This window comes from Mauremys mutica, chromosome 4 (genome assembly GCF_020497125.1).
Source record: "Mauremys mutica isolate MM-2020 ecotype Southern chromosome 4, ASM2049712v1, whole genome shotgun sequence".
NCBI classification, from domain to species: Eukaryota; Metazoa; Chordata; order Testudines; family Geoemydidae; genus Mauremys; species Mauremys mutica.
In genome coordinates this window covers 163,184,873-163,205,180 of record NC_059075.1, presented here as the reverse complement: position 1 = coordinate 163,205,180, position 20,308 = coordinate 163,184,873, and the positions used below count along the sequence as shown (strand labels likewise).

The following is a 20,308-nucleotide window of genomic DNA, read 5'->3' as shown; positions in this document are numbered from 1 at the left end:
TCAGAGGGAATGAACAGAACAGGGCAATGTTGAGTGATCCATCCCCTGTTATCCACTCCCAGCTTCTGAGAGCTGCAGGTTTAGGGACACGCTGGCCATCTTGGCTAACAGCCATTGATGGACTGATTCTCCATGAACTTATCTCATTCTGTTTTGAACCCAGTTATACTTTTGGTCTTCACACCATCTCCTGGCAACAAGTCCCACAGATTGACTGTGCGTTGGGTGAAGAAATACTTCATTATATTTGTTTTAAACCCACTGCCTATTCATTTCATCGGGAGACCATAGTTCTTCTGTTATGTGAAAGGATAAACACCACTTTCCTCTTCACTTTCTCCACACCATTCATGATTTTATAGACCTCTATCACATCCCGCTCTGCAGTTGTCTCTTTTCTAAGATGAACAGTCCCAGTCTTTTTAATCTCTCCTCGTATGGAAGCTGTTCCATTCCCTTAATCATTTTTGTTGCCCTTCTCTGTACCTTGTCCAATTCTAATATATCTTTTTTGAGATGGAGTGACCAGCACTGCAGGCAGTATTCCAGGTGTGGGTGTACTGTTGCTTTGTATAGTGGCATTATAATATTTTCTGTTTTATTATCTATCCCTTTCGTTATGGCTCCTAACATTCTGTTCGCTTTTTTGACTGCCGATGCCTGTTGAGCAGATGTTTTCAGAGAACTATCCACAATAACTCCAAGATCTTTTTTGAGGGATAACAGCTAATTTAGACCCCATCATTTTATGTGTATAGTTGGGATTATGTTTTCCACTGTGCATTACATGGTATTTATCAACATTGAATTTCATCTGCCATTTTGTTGCCCAGTCACCCAGTTCAGTGGAATCCCTTTGTAACTCTTCACAGTCAGCTTTGGACTTAACTAGCTTGAGTAATTTTATATTGTCTGCAAATTTTGCCACCTCACTGTTTACCCCCTTTTCCAGAGCATTTATGAATATGTTGAACAGCACTGGTCCCAGTACAGATCCTTGTGGGATATCGCTATTTACTTTGCTCCATTGTGAAAACTGACCATTTATTCCTACCTTTTGTTTTCTGTCTTTTAACAAGTTACTGGTCTATGATAGGACCTTCCCTCTAGCTCCATGACTGCTTAATTTGTTTAAGAGCCTTTGGTGAGGGACCTTGTCAAAGGCTTTCTGAAAGTCCAGGTACACTATATCCACTGAATCACCCCGTCCACATGTTTGTTGACCCCCTCAAAGAATTCTAATAGATTGGTGAGGCATGATTTCCCTTTACAAAAGCTGTCTTCACTCTTCCCCAAACATCATTTTGAGATGTATTATCAGGAGTATTGTAAGCAATACACAAGAAGTAATTCTTCTGCTCTACTCCACACTGATTAGGCCTCAACTGGAGTATTGTGTCCAGTTCTAGGTGCCACATTTCAGGAAAGATGTGGACAAATTGGAGAAAGTCCAGAGAAGAGCAACAAAAATGATTAAAGGTCTAGAAAACATGACCTATGAGGGAAGATTGAAAAAATTAGGTTTGTTTAGTGTGAAGAAGAGAAGACTGAGAGGGGACATAATAGTCTTCAAGTACATAAAGTTTGTTACAAGGAGGAGGGAGGTAAATTGTTCTCATAACCCTCTGAGGATAGGACAAGAAGCAATGGGTTTAAATTGCAGCAAGGACGATTTAGGTTGGACATTAGGAAAAACTTCCTAACTATCAGGGTAGTTAAGCACTGGTATAAATTGTCTAGGGAGATTGTGGAATCTCCGTCATTGGAGATTTTTAAGAGCAGCTTAGACAAACACCTGTCAGGGATGGTGTAGATAATACTCAGTCCTGCCATGAGTGCAGGGGACTGGACTCGATCCCTCTTGAGGTCTGTTCCAGTCTTACGATTCTATGATTCTGTATAGTGTTCATCTGTGTGTTTGATAATTGTGTTCTTTACTGTAGTTTCAGCCAATTTGCCTGGTACTGAAGTTATGCTTACTGGCTGTAGTTCCCGGGATTGCCCCTGGAGCATTTTGAAAAAATTGGGGTTACATTAGCTATCCTGCAGTCATCTGGTGCAGAGGCTGATTTAAGCGAGAGGTTACATACCACAGGCAGTAGTTCTGCCATCAGATTTGAATTGCTTCAGAAGTCTTGGGTGAATCCCAACTGGTCCTGCTGATTTATTACTGATTAATGTATCAGTTTATTCCAAAACCTGCTTAATCTGCAACAGTTTTGCAACAGATTTGTCTCCTAAAAGGAATGGCTCAGGTGTGGGAATCTCCCCCCCATCCTCTGCAGTGAAGGCTGGTGCAAAGAATTCTTTTCACTTGTGTACAACGGCCTTGTCTTCCTTGAGTGCTCCTTTAGCACCTGGACCCTCCACTGGTCCCACTGACTGTTTGGCAGCTTCCTGCTTCTGATGTACTTAAAAAAATGTGCCGTTGGTTTTTGTGTCTTTAGCTACTTGCTATTCAAACCCTCTCCTGGCCTGCCTAATTACGCCTTTACACTTGACTTGCCAAAGTTTATGCTCCTTTCTATTTTCCTCTTCTGAACCCTCGGTTCTTTATCTTCCTCACTTTTGAGATCAGCGGCGCAGGAACAGCCGTGTGTAACCCGGCTCATTTCCTCTGTGCAGGGAGAGCATCTACCAGCAGCTGTCTCAAACATCCCCTGACAACACCAATAAAAACATCAGCCAGTACAGCATTGACCCTACCACTCGCTACCGTAACATCAACCTTCAAGCCATAAAGCCCAACCAGGTAACTCGTCCAGGCCACGCGGAGATCCTGCGTTGCTGGGGCTCCTTGCGGCAGGTGTCACAAGCACCAGCCCCTGTTCCTAAAGCCATTTCTCTCTCCCTGCCTGGTTTGTTACCTCCACCAAGGGATAATTGCATCCACTTGGCGCTGCCTTTGCATTCCTGGGAGCCGAGCACCGAGCGAGGTCTCTGCCCTGTTCTCACAGGAGTGATGGGATAGTCCAAATTGTAACCGCCCACCCCATACTGATTCTACCTGGCTGCTGCCCTTTGCCCCAGGGACGGGTGTACATCTGCACAGCTTGAGAGTCAGTGGGTAACACAGGAATGAACTGCAAATCCACGATGCAGCTGACTGTGCACAGGCCCAGTAAGCAAGCGAATGCAGCCAGCTCTGGGGAAGAGCCAGGGGTGAGCTGCATAGGTCGCTAGCCAGCTTGGTCTCAGAAGGAGAGAGGGCATGGCTGGGTGCTCTGTCAGAGGGCCGCATGCTCCTTGTGTTCCCTCTCCTGGGGTTTTGGCTCTCAGGGTGAGTAGAGCTTTCGGGGTGTGTCTCTCTGCAGGTCCGTGACCTGTATGTATTGGGGACGATCGAGATCGACCATAAGAAGAGAGGCAGTCGCAACAGCAGAGGCAAGTCTGGGGGCCCACCCCGGGTGTCCAGCTGCACGGATCCCCCAGCAGACCTGCCTTCCACCCTGTGCATATGCCACCCTCCTCACCCTGTAGAAGCAGCGGCTGGTGGAAGCTTCCCCCTTCACCCAGCATTGTTGCTGGGTGCCTGCCTGACTTTGCTCCCATCAGAGCCCCTTTCTCTCTGGCTTTCCACCCCTCTCGCTGACCTTCCCGGTGCCCTTTCTCCATGTACCCGCTTACACCCAAGCAGTGTGCGTTTGACCGAGCAGCAGTGGGGCTCGGTGCCCTCGGAGTGGGACGTTGTGCACCCTCTGGCGCCTCTTTTAGATCCTCTCCCATCTTCTCCTCCCCAGGGCTCTCCCTCCTTCCTCCTGCCCCACTTCCGCTCACCCCAGCAGCGTCCCAGGAGCCTTCGGGGGCCAGAGTGTCCGAGTGCTGCAGAGGGATGGGGAGCCGGGCCTGGGGCATGAGCAGTTCTTCCCTCGGTTTCTGGGAGGTGGCCTTGGGAGCCACTTGTTCCCCGATGGCTGGCAGGTCGCCATGGGAACCTGTCCTAGGCTGCGCTGGCAGGCTGCATCTGGGGGTGCTGTCGTCTTAGTAACAGCTAATAGGAGACACGGTCTCCCCGTCTTCTCCGTGAGCCGCATGCCCTTGCTCCCATGGTCTGCAGCCCAAGGAAGCGACCCACCTGCTGGACAGAAATGTGGCTGCCCAGAGGCCCAGGCCGGGCCTGCCCCCTGTACCCCAAGGCCCTCGATGGAGGTGATTGTAGGTTTCCCAGTTCTGATCCCCTGGCTGCTCCCTTTTACAGCCGTGCCCCTGCAGTCCCAAACTGGTCCCTGCATCCAGCCCCGTGCCTTATGCTCTCTCCTCCAGACGTCGGCAGGACCTATGAGGAGCTCCTGAGCTGGTGCCAGACCCACACGGCGGGTTACCGCGGCGTCACGGTGACGGACTTCACGCACTCCTGGAAAAGCGGCCTGGCCCTGTGCGCCCTCATCGACCACTTCCGGCCCAACCTCCTGTAAGGATCCACCCCGTCCCAATGGCTTGGGGATGGGAGGACAACCCTGGCTGGGCTGCCACAAAAGACTTGGCCCCCGGCTGGGAACGTGTGTGTGTCCCGGCGGTGCAGGCAGGGTGGCTGCTGCTGGGAATTCCTAGGTGCCGGTTTGTGGGGGGGTAATCTGTGTTTCATGGCAACTGGATGGTGCCTCCTACTACCCCACCCTGCACCCTCAAGGCTCTAGTTTCCTCCAACCTGACCTTTGCTCCCCCACCCTTGCTGAATGTTGCAGTATTTGATCCAATGGATGATCCCCCGTGTGCTGCCCAGTGCCGAGGGGTGCTTCTTCCACAGAGGCTGCTTCCTGCGTTGTCAGCCTGGGGGGCATGGGGCAGGCATGCAGCTGCCTGACTCTCATGTGCTTAGTTTGTTCCTTCACCGGACGAGGAGGGGGAAATCTAAGCTGGGTTAGCCAGGTTCCCCTTGCTCCTGAGCAGAGTCTTTCCTGTCCCCTCAGCCTGATGCCCTGTTTCTGTCCCTAGAGATTTCAACTCCCTGGACCAGCACAGTCCCATCAAGAACAACCAGATGGCCTTGGACATAGCAGAGCAGGAGCTAGGCATCCTGCCAGTCCTCTCCAGCACCGAAATGGCAGCTGGGGCCGAGCCCAACCAGCTTGGACTCATCACCTACCTGAGCCAGTTCTATGAAGCCTTCAAACCTTCTGCAGGTGAGGACCCTCCGGGGCAGGGCTGGATCTTGGGGGGTATCAGCTCCCAGCCCTGCATCTGCTCTCCCCCAGCCATGGTTTGGATAGTCAGGGTGGAAAGGACTGGGGGACGCCAGGTCAGATTCTGAAGTTGGCTGCTGAGCGGTTCCCTTTGCAGGGGACTCTGGTTTAAAATGGACAGTGGGGCTCATGGAGTTAGTTTTCCCCATCTCAATTTGAGTTTCCCCCCTACCTCGGGGGCTTATGTGGCACCCTGCCCCACGCAGATAAGGAGGAGCTATTCGGGGCTGGGTGGAGGGGTCCTTCTGCCTCGCTCTGGGAACCTAGTCCAGGCCCTGTGAGGTGCAAGTCTGTCTTGTGGCTGGAGCGGGCTGCAAGCCAGCCAGGCACGTCCCGGCACCCTGCAGAATTAGCTCCCCGGGCAGGTGTGCCTGCCACCCTCGGGAGTGAGAGCCGGATTTGAACCCTGGCCTCCCATGTGCTGACAGGGAGCCAAGCTGTCAAACACAGAACACCCAGCTCCCACGTCTGGACGCTGCAATTCACAGCCCTAGGGAGGCCTGAAGGTTGCCCCCTTCCTCCGCTGGCTGGAGGGATTGCGGCTGAGATGGCACATGCTCCCTTTCCACAGCATCCTGCCGAGGAATGCGGCCGGCCTGTGCGCTAGCTGCCAGGCTGGGCCTGGATCCCGTCACGAGCCTGTTTTCTCTCCCTTGCAGAACCAGAGGAGAGAGCGAGGAAGCTGCTGGCTCCTCCCGGCACCCGGGGAGCTGTCCTGTTCCTCAGCAAGCTCCAGAAGACTCTGAGTCTGACTCGCAAGCGCAACCAGGTAAATGCTCTGAGTGTTTCCCACTGTGCAACGGGCTCTGGGAGCCAGGGCTGTGCCCTGTCTACGGCCCAGGTGCTCACAAGGACCCGGATGATGTGTCCGGCACCCTGAGCCAACCCACTCCCTGGTAACACGAATGCCTGCAGCTGGCTCTGGTGAGCTGGCGCCGTTCCCTCCCTGAGCTGCCCCGGGTGCACTGGGGAACATACGCGGCTCTACCATAGGCCTGGACCGTCCTGCTGCCGCAGCGTTTCACTCAGGGAGCCCCGTCTGTGATTTCAGGACAGTGCCCAGAAGGATGCTGAGACCAAGAGGACAAGGAGAGAAACAGGGGTGAGTTTCCCTGTTCTCTTAAGTATATGTGGCTGGGGCCAGTTTAGGAGCTAGGACACAGGGGCCCAGGTCCTGCAGACATCCCCCAGCCTTGTCACGCTGTGAGGGCAGCAGGCTGCGTCCCAGGGAAGGGAACGCTTTGTGTTGCTCAGCAGCGACCTCTCTGGTTGCCTTGAGCGGTGGGAACCAGCGCTGGAGGGAGTTTTATTATGGAGAGAGTGGAGAGGGTGATGGGGGGTGCCATGGGAGCCTTGCCCCGTGTCCAAGCACCGGCCCGTGATCTGACATTTAGACACTGAAATCTGCGTCTGTTAATCTCCTCGCCATCTCTGGAGCCATTGCCCCAGATTCCAGAAGGGCACGTGGGCGTCTGTTGCAGTGTGTGGGTGAGAATGAGGCTCTGAGGCCCGTGGCTGTGTAAGGAACACGTGTGCAATGTCTGGACAGATCAGATCATGGCTGACAGATCATACACATGCATGTGCAGGCCACAAGCCCCCTCTGGCCCAAGGCCATGCGTGTAAGGGAGCAGGCTCCTGTAACAGTCACTGCAGAAGCTGCTGGCCTGCTCGCTGGCCATAGTCATGTGTTTCGATTTCCCCCGTTGGGTTGCTGTATAGCTGGAATCAGGGGTGGAAGACGACTTGTTCATTGCTGACCTTGGCTCAGGGACTAACCGCCAGGAGCAGCCTCAATCCACGGAGATCAACCCTTCCAATTCCACACTGGGCAGGCGGCAGGTTAGTCTCTGCTTCCCGGGAACCGTCTCTGTCACACCAGCCATGGTGGCTGGGCGGCCGGCCAGACATCTCCTGCGTTTGCTGTGACGGGGTGGGGGCCTTGCGAGGGAAATCCTAGCTCAGTTTAAAGAGCTCCCAGGGTGGGTATTGAGGCAAGGAACCATCTCCCTGTGCCACCGGTTTGAATCCAGGCCAGACTGGTGGTGGCTGGAGTATTTAGAGGAGCGGCGCCTAGTGGCTTTAGCATTGCTGTGTGTGAGGGGACATCTACGCTGAAGATGTGAATTCCAGCTCGAGGAGACGTACCCGCTCCAGCTGTGGTCGAGCTCGCATGCTATAAATAGAATACAGGTGCATAACCAGCAGGAGGGGCTGGCTGCTGAGGCTGTGCCGAGAGACTCGGAGGGGAACGTACCTGGGGAGGGGGAGCCTGTTGGCCCAGTGGGGCTATGCTCTAGTATTAGCGCCAGCCTGAGTACGTCTCCTCGAGCTGGAATTTACACCTCCCACCCCAGTGCCGATGGATCCTTAGTGCCAGGCCCTGGGGGGACTGTACTAGGTAGGGTTGGGGGGATGGGGCTGTGCAAAGCAATGCTTGTAGGGACCCCTCTAAGCTCCTCCCCACCAGTGACTAGTCATTTCCATCCCCCGGCCTGTGTTCCTAGGCCGAGTTCTGCTATCCCTACTCGGGAGCTATCACAACCCCCCTCGGGGCTCTGGCAAGCCAGGGCTGGAGCCCGAGTCCAAGCTCACGAACAGGGAGCCCAGCACAGTTAGGGCCTTGTGGGTGGCTGGCACTCAGGTGGGCTGATCAGGGTTACGCGTGAGTAGTGCAGGGCAGCTGCGTAGATGGCCTGGCCCCAAGGCTGTCTGGCTTCCTCCACAGAGTACGCTCACCTCCCCCGCGGAGAGCAGCGACGCCTGTTACTTCTGCGGCAAGCGGGTGTACATCCTGGAGCGGGTCAGCGCCGAGGGGCACTTCTTCCACCGAGGCTGCTTCCAGTGTCATCAGTGTGGAACCACGCTGCGGCTGGGAGACTTCGCCTTTGACGAGGATGACGGTGGGTCCCAGGAACGGGGCTGGGTACAGAGACAAGCCCTGAGAAACTACAGGCCAGGGGCAGTCTGGGCTTCGTGATCCAGCCAGGCAGCTCCCGGAGCTGCCTCGTATCAGGCCCTGCCAGTCTTGAGTCAGCTGAGTCCACCGATCCCAACGGAAAGGCTCCTCATCTGAGCTCCATGCGGCTGAGTATGCGAGAGCCACAAACCAAGGGCCTGTCTGCTCTGCGCAAGGGTCTGTGCCAGTGTCTTGACTGGGATTTCCTACCCTCTCCCTATTGTGTGCCCTGTGCCAGCCGGCTGCTGGGATGTATGTAGGGTTATTTTTGAGACGGGCAGGGTCATAGAAACAGTAGATTGTTATTTAATGCCTTGTTTGCCTGGATTTTTCTCTTCAGCTCTTTTAACACCCTCCCATTCAAATGGAGAGGTCTAGGGGTGTGTGTGTGTGTGTGTGACACACACACACACACACGCCAGGAGCCAGCCCCTACCCTCCACACTGTTGTGATGCAGCAATGAAGGATGCTCACAACCCCCACAGGTGGAGCTGTATTCACGGGAGGCAGAGGGGGGGAGGTGTTTTTAAATAACGCGATACCTCTTCCCTCTAATTTGTTGCTACTTTAAAATTCCAGGGAATAGGTCTAGTACTCACCGAGTTTTATTAACTCACTGAAATATTCATCATGGCAGAGCACCAGCAGTTCCATGTAGGATATTCTGTATGGCACTTGCCCTAATCCAAAATGCCCTAATGCATCAGAGCAAAAATACACATGACTGGCAGTGACCAACTGTGGGGAGGAAGGTCTGAGTTAAAGACCCGGGCAGCGACCAGGAAGAAATGCAGGATTTCAGTTTCCCGGTTCCATTAAGTTTACAACCTGCTTTAAAGGAACAATGTCAACTTAAAATCATGTGATTAACCAACGTTAATCTTCGCCCACGTTACTGAGAACTTCCAGCTTTTAAAAAGGAAGAGAACTGTAAAATCCAGTCTAGCCAGGGCCGGTGCAACCACTTAGGCAAACTAGGCAGCTGGCTAGGGCGCCTAGTGGGTGAGGGCACCTAAAAGCCCGCTCAGGTGAGGAGGTGGAGTGGAGGTGAGCTGGGGGGGGGGGCGGGTGTGTGGGGGGGGGCGCCCGCAGTAACGGGGGGGGGGCACACAGGGGAACCGCTCCCCGCCCCAGCTCACCTCCACTCTGCCTCCTCCGCTGAGCACACAGCCCCCGCTCTAAGTCTCCTCCAATCAGCGCCACAAGCCTGGGAGGGAAAGAGAATTAGAGTGATGCCCGCGTGCTCAGCGGAGGACGTGGAGCTGGTGGGGGGGGCTTCCCAGGCGGAGTTAGCTGCTGCGGGGGGGGGTGTCTCCCCAGGCGGGGTTAGCTGCTGCGGGGGGGGGTGTCTCCCCAGGTGGGGTTAGCTGCTGCGGGAGGGGGCTCCATGGGTGGGGTTAGCTTCTGCGGGGGGGAGGGGGAGTCTCCCCAGGTGGAGTTAGCTGCCATGGAGGGGGGGTAGCTGCTGCGGGGGGGGGGCTCCCTGGGCGGGGGGGCGACGGGCTTACTGGCTGGGGGGCTGAGTTAGCTGCCTTGGAGGGGGGCTCCCCCGGCGGGGTTAGCTGCAGAGGGGGGGTAGCTGCTGCGGGGGAGGACTCCCTGGGTGGGGAGGGTGATGGGCTTCCGGGGGGGGGGGGCTGGGTTAGCTGTTGTGGAGGGGGGCTCCCCGGCTGGGAGAGCTGCAGAGGGAGGGTAGCTGCTGCGGGGGGAGGACTCCCTGGGCGGGGCGGGGCAATGGGCTCCCTGGGTGGGAGCCTGGGTTAGCTGCCGTGGGAGGAGAGGGGGGCTCCTCTGGTAGGGAGGGCAGGTGGACGTGGTTAGCTGCTGCGGGGGGGGGTGTTAGCTGGGTGTGGGGGTGGCGCAAGGTGGAAGTTTCGCCTAGGGCACGAAACTCCCTTGCACCGGCCCTGAGTCTACCTGTCACTATTCCTGCTGTTTGCTTTCCTCTTGGCATTTCTTCCAGCAATGGCAATGGGGGACGTTTGCTTAAAAACAACTGTTTTCAGTAGACAATAGTTTAAAAACCAGCCACATGGGAACATTTCCGCTGGCTGTAGGGTTTATAAAAGCTGCTTTTGTGTGTTTAATGTAGTTACTCTTGGGATAATCAGAATCGCTGAAAGGACACATTGTTTTCTTCCCTAAGGAGTGAGACAGTAACAAAGATAGAGGAATACAGCAGAGCTGATGCAGTGTAGGAGGGGAGCAGCAGTGAGCAGACGAATCCTGATTAGAAAAGCCGTGTGACTGATGCATAATATTTATATATTTAATCCATTTCAACCCATTTTTGCCACCTTCGCTTGGGTTCCTCTGTTAATCTAATACAGTCAGGAGGTTGCTCCATTTCCCTTAATTCTTTTATTCTGATCCGCTCCAGGAAGCGGTTATTACTGCAACCTAGATCTGGACCCTACCCTACCCTTACCCCTCAGCTTTGATCATTTCTTATTTGCATGGCCGTAGTGCCCAGGAGCAGTCATGGCCCGTTGTGCTAGGGGCTGTACAAACACAGAGCAGAGACAGATTGTAAGCTCCTTGGGGCAGGGGCTCAGTATAAGACAAGGACATCAGACGGGGGAGTACAAGGGAACAATGAGACGCTGTTGGCCATTGTGGACGGCGATGGTCTCTGCCCACTAAGTCGGCCCGTTGAAATCAGTGGTGCTGCTACCTGTGGTAAAGGCGAGGGAGGGTAGCGGAGGAATCTGATCCATAGTGATGAGAACGTGGGTCCGAGTATGAGTCGGCAGCATCCCCACGAGTCTTCCTATGATGCTGTCTGGTTTCCCTCCCCAGGACACTTCTACTGCATGCTGCACTATTCCAGCCCCCGCAGCGTGGAGATGCCGGATAGCTTGCCCCATGCCGCCCCACAGGAGGTAGGTGGGGATGTGTCCAGCACTGGCCGGCTGGGCCCGTCCCTGCAGATTTAGCCCTGTCCAGTAGCAAAGCAGTAAATGGACTCTGGGCTGATCTGGTAACCAGCTAGCAAATGCAGTTCCCCGGGGCTGCTTCCCAGCTGTAGTTCTAACCCTCTGCGTTTGGCCCCTGCTAGGATCCCTCCCAGGGCGCCCGATTCTGCTCCCCCTCCGACGCTGGCAGCCTGGGCTTGGCCACTGGGGCGGCGAAGCTGAGAGTGGATTCTGATGGGCAGGGCCCGCCTGGGAGCCCGTCCTCCTTCCCGAAACAGCTGGCAGCCGCTCAACCGTCAGAGCCGTGGGAGGGAGCTGGAGGAGCTGGGGAAGGCGCCGTTCCAGCCAGCGAGGACAGAGGCTCTGGCACGGCAGACATGCAGCAACCTGCAGCTCAGCCCTGCACTGTGCTGGAGGAGAACATGGGAAGGCCCATCTCCTCCTGTGTGGCAGGCAGGGCCCAGCCTCAGGAGCCTGGCGCTGGCCTAGGAGATCGGGCCAACGGCTGGTCTCAGCAGGAGGAACAGAGTCTCCGGGAACACGGCCACTCAGGTGCAGCGCTGCGGCAACCCAGCCCAGAGCCTCGGCCTCCAGAAAAGGGGCCCGCAGCCCCCGACTTCAGGCAGGCCGAGGAGGAGGGGGAAGACATCAGGAAGAGGAAGAAAATTCAGCTGTCGCCCTTGGAAAAGCTCAAGCTGTCCACGCTCAGCCTGGACTCTGAGACAGAGAGCCAGGGGGGTCCTGGGAAGCACCAGGCAGGCTGGAAGCCGTTCCGAAGCGCCGCCTCGGCGAAGGGCCAGGGTGCTCCGGAGAGAGGGCGGGTCTCCTGGGTTGAGCCTAGATTCAGCGAGGAGGCTGAAGGTAATTGCAGTCTCTGAGTCTCTGGTGCAGCTGAGTGCTCAGTTACCTAGCCAGGCTGTGAACTCCCCTCCCGCCTTTCCCCCAGCACCATGTATCTAGATGCTTTCTCCCTCTCCCCCAGAGCACCCGTGGGTGCCCCCGTGACTTACAGGGCAGAAAGCTGCCATGGTGGTGGCTGATCTCCCTGTGCCTGCAACAATACTGCCCAAAGCTGTAACTGAGGCCCAGGAATTTTGGTGGCCCCAGAGTGGACTGTGAAGGCTCCTGCCACTGTCCGAGCTGCTGTGTGAGACAAGGGGTGTGGGTCACAACCCAGTTTGTAGTAGACAGGCACCCAGCTCACAATACCCACCATCACGCTTGGTTCCAACTGGCTCCCCAGCCGGCAGACCTGGGCCCTGAATGAGCCATGGAGAAGCCTGGCCAAATGAGACCAAACGTGCTGTTCCCATTGCCAGCCAGTTCCCCCCCTCTGAGCCCTGGGGCTCTGGGTATCTCGCAGCTGGGTCCACCAGCGATTTACAGCTGTGAAGGCGGGTTGTACCCCTGATTGCCAGGGGACCTGCCCGGGGCTAGTGCTAAATCAGCTGCTCTTCTCTGCACAGACATAGAGGAGACTGACAGTGATGACGAAGAGGAGGAGAAAGAGGAGGAGAGCCAAGACCTTGGGTACTTAACAGAGAACGTGAGTGTGATGAGTCTGAAGTCCACAGAGGTGTTGATGCAACAGACTAATACTAATGTAGCTACGTGGGTGTGACTGTGGGGCTAAGAGGACTTGCCATGGGGCCCTGTCTACACCACAAGGTTTAGCTTGCAGTAAGTGGGTCCCAGACTCTCTCTCTCCCTCCCGCCTTGATCACTTTTCCTTCTGCCCTAAACTTCACCTGGTCTAACTAGATTGTAGGCTCCCTGGGGCAGAACCCTGCCTCGTGCTCGTAAGTACAGGGCTGGCCAGTGGGTGGTGCTTCAAGACAATAAAGAAGAATCGAGGCTCATTCAATCAGCCCCAGGCCAAGGCCAGCCCTAGTCACTCAGGGCCTTGTGACCGCTCTGTTGAGCCCCATGGGAGGCATGCCCCCTTCTGACCCTGCCTCTTGTGCTGTGCTTCCAGCGTCTCCTAAGTTTGGGTGAAAAGGAAAAATATCCCACCTGGAAGAGAACGCTGACCCGCCGTGCCAAAGAGGAAGAGATGAAGAGGTTCTGCAAAGCTCAGGTAATGCCCACGCCCTGGTGCTGAGGGTGCCCTCTACCCACTGCCTGGATTCAACGAGGAGGCTGAAGGTAATTGCAGTCTCTGAGTCTCTGGTGCAGCTGAGTGCTCAGTTACCTAGCCAGGCAGAGCAGAGACAGATTGTAAGCTCCTTGGGGCAGGGGCTCAGTATAAGACAAGGACATCAGACTAGTAAGGAATGGCAGGGGTGGGAGAATCTCCAAGAGTCACTGCACACATTGGGTTAGGAGAGCTCTCAATAGGCCAGTTCAGCGCTTCCTCAATACCAGCCCATCATACTGTCAGGGATTTTCTCAGTCTGGTCTTCTGTTCCTGTCTACACCAGTGGCTAGAGCTAGGAACGTAGACATGGCAGCATGAGAACAGACCAATGGTCCATTGATCTAGTCCCGGTGAGTAACGCTGGATGTTTCAGGGGGAGATGAACCCCTCACCATCTCCACTGATAGTGCATGCTATTGTGCATCATCTGTTTACCACGTTGTGTTAACTCCTGAAGTGTCTCACTAACATTCCTCCCCCCACCATTATTCACTCACTCTCTTGGGCATTGATTTGGAGAATGGACTGGAGAGGACGCTTATAAAATTTGCAGATGACACCACGCTGGGAGGGGTTGCAAGCACTTTAGAGGCCGGGATTATAATTCAAAACGACCTTGACAAATTGGAGAAATGGTCTGAAATCAACAAGATGAAATTCAAAAAAGACAAGGGCAAAGTAAAAGCAGCAAAGAGTCCTGTGGCACCTTATAGACTAACAGAAGTTTTGGAGCATGAGCTTTCGTGGGTGAATACCCACTTCGTCGGATGCATGTAGTGGAAATTTCCAGGGGCAGGTATATATATGCAAGCAAGAAGCAGGCTGGAGATAACGAGGTTAGTTCAGTCAGGGAGGATGAGGCCCTCTTCTTGCAGTTGAGGTGTGAAAACCAAGGGAGGAGAAACTGGTTTTGTAGTTGGCTAGCCATTCACAGTCTTTGTTTAATCCTGAGCTGATGGTGTCAAATTTGCAGATGAACTGAAGCTCAGCAGTTTCTCTTTGAAGTCTGGTCCTGAAGTTTTTTTGCTGCAGGATAGCCACCTTAAGATCTGCTATTGTGTGGCCAGGGAGGTTGAAGTGTTCTCCTACAGGTTTTTGTATATTGCCATTCCTAATATCTGATTTGTGTCCATTTATCCTTTTCCGTAGAGACTGTCCAGTTTGGCCGATGTACATAGCAGAGGGGCATTGCTGGCATATGATAGCGTATATTACATTGGTGGACGTGCAGGTGAATGAACCGGTGATGGTGTGGCAGATCTCGTTAGGTCCTGTGATGGTGTCGCTGGTGTAGATATGTGGGCAGAGTTGGCATCGAGGTTTGTTGCATGGATTGGTTCCTGAGTTAGAGTTACTATGGTGCGGTGTGCAGTTACTGGTGAGAATATGCTTCAGGTTGGCAGGTTGTCTGTGGGCGAGGACTGGCCTGCCACCCAAGGCCTGTGAAAGTGTGGGATCATTGTCCAGGATGGGTTGTAGATCCCTGATGATGCGTTGGAGGGGTTTTAGCTGGGGACTGTATGTGATGGCCAGTGGAGTCCTGTTGGTTTCTTCCTTGGGTTTGTCTTGCAGTAGGAGGCTTTTGGGTACACGTCTGGCTCTGTTGATCTGTTTCCTTATTTCCTTGTGCGGGTATTGTAGTTTTGAGAATGCTTGGTAGAGATTTTGTAGGTGTTGGTCTCTGTCTGAGGGATTAGAGCAGATGCGGTTGTACCTCAGTGCTTGGCTGTAGACAATGGATCGTGTGGTGTGCCCGGGATGGAAGCTGGAGGCATGAAGGTAGGCATAGCGGTCGGTAGGTTTTCGGTATAGGGTGGTGTTAATGTGACCATCACTTATTTGCACCGTGGTGTCAAGGAAGTGGACCTCCCGTGTAGATTGGTCCAGGCTGAGGTTGATGGTGGGGTGGAAGCTGTTGAAATCGTGGTGGAATTTTTCCAGAGTCTCCTTCCCATGGGTCCAGATGATGAAGATGTCATCAATGTAGCGTAGGCAGAGAAGGGGCGTGAGTGGACGAGAGCTGAGGAAGCGTTGTTCCAGGTCAGCCATAAAAATTGTGGGGCCATGCGGGTGCCCACTGCGGTGCCACTGATCTGGAGATATATATTGTCATCAAATTTGAAATAGTTGTGTGTGAGGATAAAGGCACAGAGCTCAGCAACCAGTTGTGCTGTGGCATCATCAGGGATACTGTTCCTGACAGCTTGTATTCCATCTGTGTGTGGGATGTTTGTGTAGAGAGCCTCTACATCCATGGTGGCTAGGATGGTGTTTTCTGGAAGGTCACCAATGCACTGTAGTTTCCTCAGGAAATCAGTGGTGTCACGGAGATAGCTGGCAGCATAGGGTCTGAGTAGAGAGTCCACATATCCAGACAGTCCTTCAGTGAGAGTGCCAATGCCTGAGATGATGGGGCATCCAGGATTTCCGGGTTTGTGGATCTTGGGTAGTAGATAGAATAACCCTGGTCAGGGCTCTAAGGGTATGTTGATTTGTTCCGGTGTTGGTGTAGGGAGTGTCCTGAGTAGATGTTGGTATTCATCCACAAAAGCTCATGCTCCAAAACTTCTGTTAGTCTATAAGATGCCACAGGACTCTTTGCTGCTTTTACAGATCCAGACTAACACGGCTACCCCTCTGATAAGGGCAAAGTACTTCATTTGGGAAGGAAAAATCAAATGCACAACTACCCAATGGGGAAATAACTGGAAAGGATCTGGGGGTGATAGTGGCTCACAAATTGAGTGAGAGTCGTCAATATGATGCTGCTGTGAAAAAGGCTGAGGCATGTTAATGTAAGTGCCATGGTATGACGTGGGAGGTAATTGTTCTGCTTTACTCAGTACTGGTGAGGGTTGAGCTGGAGCCGTGTGTCCTATTCGGGGCACCGGACTTTAGGAAAGAGGTGGACAAATTGGAGAGAATCCAGAGGAGAGCAACAAAAATGCTAAAAGGCTTAGAAAACCTGACCTGTGAGGGAAGGTTAAAAAAATTGGCATGTTTAGTCATGCAGGGGGATCTGATAACAGTCTTCAGAGATGTTAAGGGCGGTTATGAAGAGGATGGTGATCAATTGTTCTTCATGACCACTGAAGGTACGACAAGAAGAAGTAATGGGCTTCATCTGCAGCAAGGGAGATTTAGGTTGGATATTAGGAAAAACTTTCTATCAGGATAGTTACGCTCTGGAACAGGCTTCCAAGGGAGGTGGTGGAATCCCCATTGTTGGTGGTTTTTAAGAACAGGTTGGACAAACCACTGTCAGGGATGCTCTAGGTTTACTTGGTCCTACCTCAGCGCAGGGGGCTGGACTCAATGACGCCTCGCGGTCCCTTCCAGCCCTGCATTTCTATGATTCTATGACAGGGCTTTTGGGCTCCGTTCCCAGCTCTGTGGCTGACTTGCTGTGATCCTGGACAAATCCCTGTGTTCTGTACCTCGGCTAGCCACAGTTTACAGACGGGGAAAGTTAACGCCTGCCTCCCAGGGGTGCTGAGCTTAGGCAATGATAGTGCATTGATTAAAGGTGCCATACAAGGGTGACATCATTATTAGTTCCTGGCTGCTGAGAATTGGTCCTTGGCATCCGTTCTCCCTTGCCAGCAGCTGGAGAGGCCATAATTTGACCCTTCACTGGAGGTTAGAGTTGCTAGGAAAGGAAGACAAAGTATTCAAGTGACCTTTCTCTGGTGCATTCCAGTCCATCCAGAGGCGTCTGGAGGAGATTGAGGTGACGTTCCGGAAGCTGGAGGAGAAGGGGATACAGCTGGAGAGATCACTGCGAGGCGAAGGAGGTAGGAGGAATCCCAATGTACCAGTGCCTGCAGACAGGCACCACTAGGATGCACTGTCTCAGTGTCCCACAGGGACAGGTATCATCACCCCAACTCCCATTCACCAGCCCTTGTCTCCGGCACCTTTATGTCCTACCCACACAGTCTCCCCCCTTCCTGCCCCTCAGGGACCCAGTCTAAGCTGAAGACCCAGTGGATGAACAAGTTACTCTCTCTGGTGCAGAAGAAGAACAGCCTGGTTTCCGAGGAGTCGGACCTCATGATTGAGTAAGACGCGGTTGTGTGTGTATGGGGGTGGGGGGAGGTGCACTGGGATTCATGAGATCCGTGCTCCTTCAATAGCCCCACCTGTGCTCTGCCCCCCACCTGCCTCAGCCAGGACTGTCTCTAACAGTCCCAGCAGCTGCCCTTTTAAACCAAACTGCAGAGAAATCCTTCCTCCTCCACTAAAATTCAGTAGCCTGCAATGCGGCTGTCCCACACCAGTGGCATGGTCTGATGCCCCCGTGGTGGGAGTGAGAGGAGCTCAATCCACTAGAAAGACCAGGGCTCCTCCTTGCCGGGGGTTGCCCAGATTCGAGACTGAACCTTCAAATCCCAGCAACCTATCACAGTGGCCTAAAATGGCTGTTTCTATTTTCCAGCGTGCAGCTGGCCCCCTGCTCACATCTCCACAGCCAGCAGAGGGTGACATGAGCTCCCCATACAACTCTGAGCCTTTTGTGCGCAAAGTTGTTACACGTACACTGTGCCAAACGTGCTTTCGGTATTGCCCAGTTCCAGCCACCTGCCAATCCATCCCCCCACCCAGGAGTGTTACCGTGTCCTTAAACACACCTGCTGCCTCAGAGAGAGAGACACGGGGCAGAGGACTTCCTTCAGCGTCTTGCTCTGGGGAGCGGAGATCTGCCCAACACTGAAGGCCCACAGGGCAGAAGCCCTGGGCTGCTGCTGTCCCGGCTCTGGGGTCTGACACAGGTCTTATTTTCTCCCCCTGCAGGGCGCAAGAGCTGAAGCTGGAGGAGAAGCAGTGCCAGCTGGACCAGGAACTGCGGCGATACATGAACATGGAAGGTAAGAGGGAGCACGCCCCTCGTGGCCTTGCGGCTTCCTTTTCCGGGCGGTCTGGTCACACGCACAGGCGCCTGGGGGGACGGAGCCAAGCTGCAGCACGGCTCCTCCCTGCCCTGCCAGTTGAAATGGGAAGGTGGCACAAGCAATTGGAATGACTGTACGTTATTCTGGGCATCCTCCGCGTGCTCTCCACGCACTAATGCTTTATGGCTCCGAGCGGCTCTCTGCAGCGGGCACCTTTCCTGCTTTACAGATGGAGGCTCCAGCCAACGTTCTGTGCCAACACTGGTCACTAATTTGGGGGGCTTCAGATTCCCCGCCCGCCTGGCAAGGCACTGGGCATCTATTGAACTCCCCGGGAGCAGGGAGCGCTCAGCACCCCTGCAGGGATCATACCCCAGCACGCTTTGGGAATTGTGGGCCTGACTTACCCACTGTCAGCAGTGCCAAGAGCTTCCCCACCCTCCCGCTGAGCTCTAGGGGTGCTGGGCGGGCACAGGCTACTTACCTATGTTATGCCTGCCACTGACGTGCTGCTTCGGGGTTATCTGGAGGAGTCTGTCCTCCCAGCGGGTGGTCTGGTGACCTGTGGAGCACTTGTCCTTCAGGGAGATTGGTGTTCTGCACCCGTGGATGAACTGAAGCTGTCTCCTCTCTCCCCCAGGGCGGGGTGGGGGCGGGGGGAGGGAATGTGATTTTACAGCCAGGGGAAACTGAGGTGACTTTCATGTAGCAGGTGAGCGGCCGAGCCAGTAGAAGAACCCAGGCGGCCTGTCTCTGATCACTGCCTCCCTTGCCCCTGTTGGGAAGCAGGAGGCTCCTAAGCTCCAAGTTGATTCACTTTTCTGGAGCAGTGCGGACGAGCAGGGCAGTTCCACGCCATTCAGCCTGAATATGTATCCTCCCCCCCCCCCCGCTCCAGTATCGCTGCAGGGAAGGAGGCATTTATACTAATAGGGGTGTCTCTGTAGAGGGACCGGCCCGGCACCCTGGGGCGGGAGAACCGAGCTCTAACGCCGCTAGCATGCTGTGCCAGGCGCTGGCTGCGGCAGGGCTCTAGGAACTCACCCCCTGCTCTGTTCTCGCAGAGATGTTGAAAATGCCCCAGGACAGGCTGGCGGAGAAGGAGATCCTGGCCCAGCTGCTGGAGGTGGTGAACCAGCGAAATGCCCTGATCCACGTGCTGGAGGAGAAGCGCCTTAGCGAGCTGAGTGAGGCTCTCCCAGGGACAGCGCAAGGGTGGGCAGGCTGATGAGCCGCCAGCCCGATCCCTGCCACGGACCCAGCAGGGACAGTTTCCCTACCTCAGTCTGGCTCCTCGCTCTGCTAGGACACAACTGCCTGTGTCACCGACGGCCCAAGAGACACTGCGGGCCTCTCCCCAGCAGCGTGAGAGCTGCCGGCAGGGTCAGGTCACCCTGGGAGAGGTAAGGGAGCATGTACTGAGGCAGCATGCGCCTGACACTGAAGTTACTGCCAAAGCCTCACTGAAGGGGATGAATCTGCTGTCTGGAGCACCAGGCCCCTCGTCTGCCTCCTCTGGCAGAATGCCAGGACAAGCCCAGTTCTTGGAACGGTTGATGGGGCTGGGCCTCTAACGCACCAGGCAGGCTTAGCAGTTTCCTCCCTTGTTTTAGTGCCGCTCCCCAGAGCGAGGGGGAGCGGATGGGGCTGCGTGGCAGCATTTGACTTCAGTAGGGAACAAGGCCGACACTGGGCTTGTAACATGTTACAAACGCACCAGGCAGCTGTAGCGTTAACCCCGTGTTGCCAGGTGGGGGTAGAGCGCCTAGTGTTCTCACCCCTTAGCTCAGGGGTGGCCAGCCTGGGGCTCTGGAGCCACATGAGGCTCTTCAGACGTTAATATGCGGCTCCTTGTACAGGCACCGACGTCATGGCTGGAGCTACAGGCGTCAACTTTCCAACGTGCCGGGGGTGCTCACTGCTCAACCCCTGGCTCTGCTACAGGCCCTGCCCCCACTCCACCCCTTCCCATCCCCTCCCCTGAGCCTGCTGTGCCCTCGCTCCTCCCTCCCAGAGCCTCCTGCATGCCATGAAACAACTGATCGGTGGGGCTGCCGGTGGGAGGGGGAGCTGATGGGGGGCTGCTGACGTATTACGGTGGCTCTTTGGCAATGTCCGTTGGTAAATTCTGGCTCCTTCTCAGGCTCAGGTTGGTCACCCCTGCCTTAGCTGATGGATACACGAGACTCCCCAGCAAGGTTTACTCCAGCAGCCTTGCAGC

At 54.8% G+C, this 20,308-nt stretch overlaps 2 protein-coding genes across 6 annotated transcripts in view; one reads left to right on the top strand and one right to left on the bottom strand.

The window, feature by feature from the left end:
* LOC123369702 (F-actin-monooxygenase MICAL1-like) overlaps positions 1 to 19,544 on the top strand; it is a 43,183-nt gene extending 23,639 nt beyond the window's left edge. Inside the window, exons 10-25 of the mRNA XM_045015618.1 lie at positions 2,626 to 2,752; positions 3,315 to 3,384; positions 4,264 to 4,411; positions 4,936 to 5,123; positions 5,843 to 5,952; positions 6,235 to 6,285; positions 6,906 to 7,025; positions 7,912 to 8,086; positions 10,943 to 11,025; positions 11,202 to 11,919; positions 12,525 to 12,604; positions 13,034 to 13,135; positions 16,896 to 16,989; positions 17,157 to 17,256; positions 17,990 to 18,063; positions 19,152 to 19,544. Coding sequence (XP_044871553.1) covers positions 2,626 to 2,752; positions 3,315 to 3,384; positions 4,264 to 4,411; positions 4,936 to 5,123; positions 5,843 to 5,952; positions 6,235 to 6,285; positions 6,906 to 7,025; positions 7,912 to 8,086; positions 10,943 to 11,025; positions 11,202 to 11,919; positions 12,525 to 12,604; positions 13,034 to 13,135; positions 16,896 to 16,989; positions 17,157 to 17,256; positions 17,990 to 18,063; positions 19,152 to 19,315 — 2,404 coding nt within the window. The 3' untranslated portion in view covers positions 19,316 to 19,544. The remainder of the gene's footprint in view (positions 1 to 2,625; positions 2,753 to 3,314; positions 3,385 to 4,263; positions 4,412 to 4,935; positions 5,124 to 5,842; positions 5,953 to 6,234; positions 6,286 to 6,905; positions 7,026 to 7,911; positions 8,087 to 10,942; positions 11,026 to 11,201; positions 11,920 to 12,524; positions 12,605 to 13,033; positions 13,136 to 16,895; positions 16,990 to 17,156; positions 17,257 to 17,989; positions 18,064 to 19,151) is intronic.
* Positions 1 to 20,308, bottom strand: part of LOC123369703 (maestro heat-like repeat-containing protein family member 7) — a 422,324-nt gene that overhangs the window by 309,272 nt on the left and 92,744 nt on the right. The gene's annotated exons all lie outside the window — the stretch shown is intronic.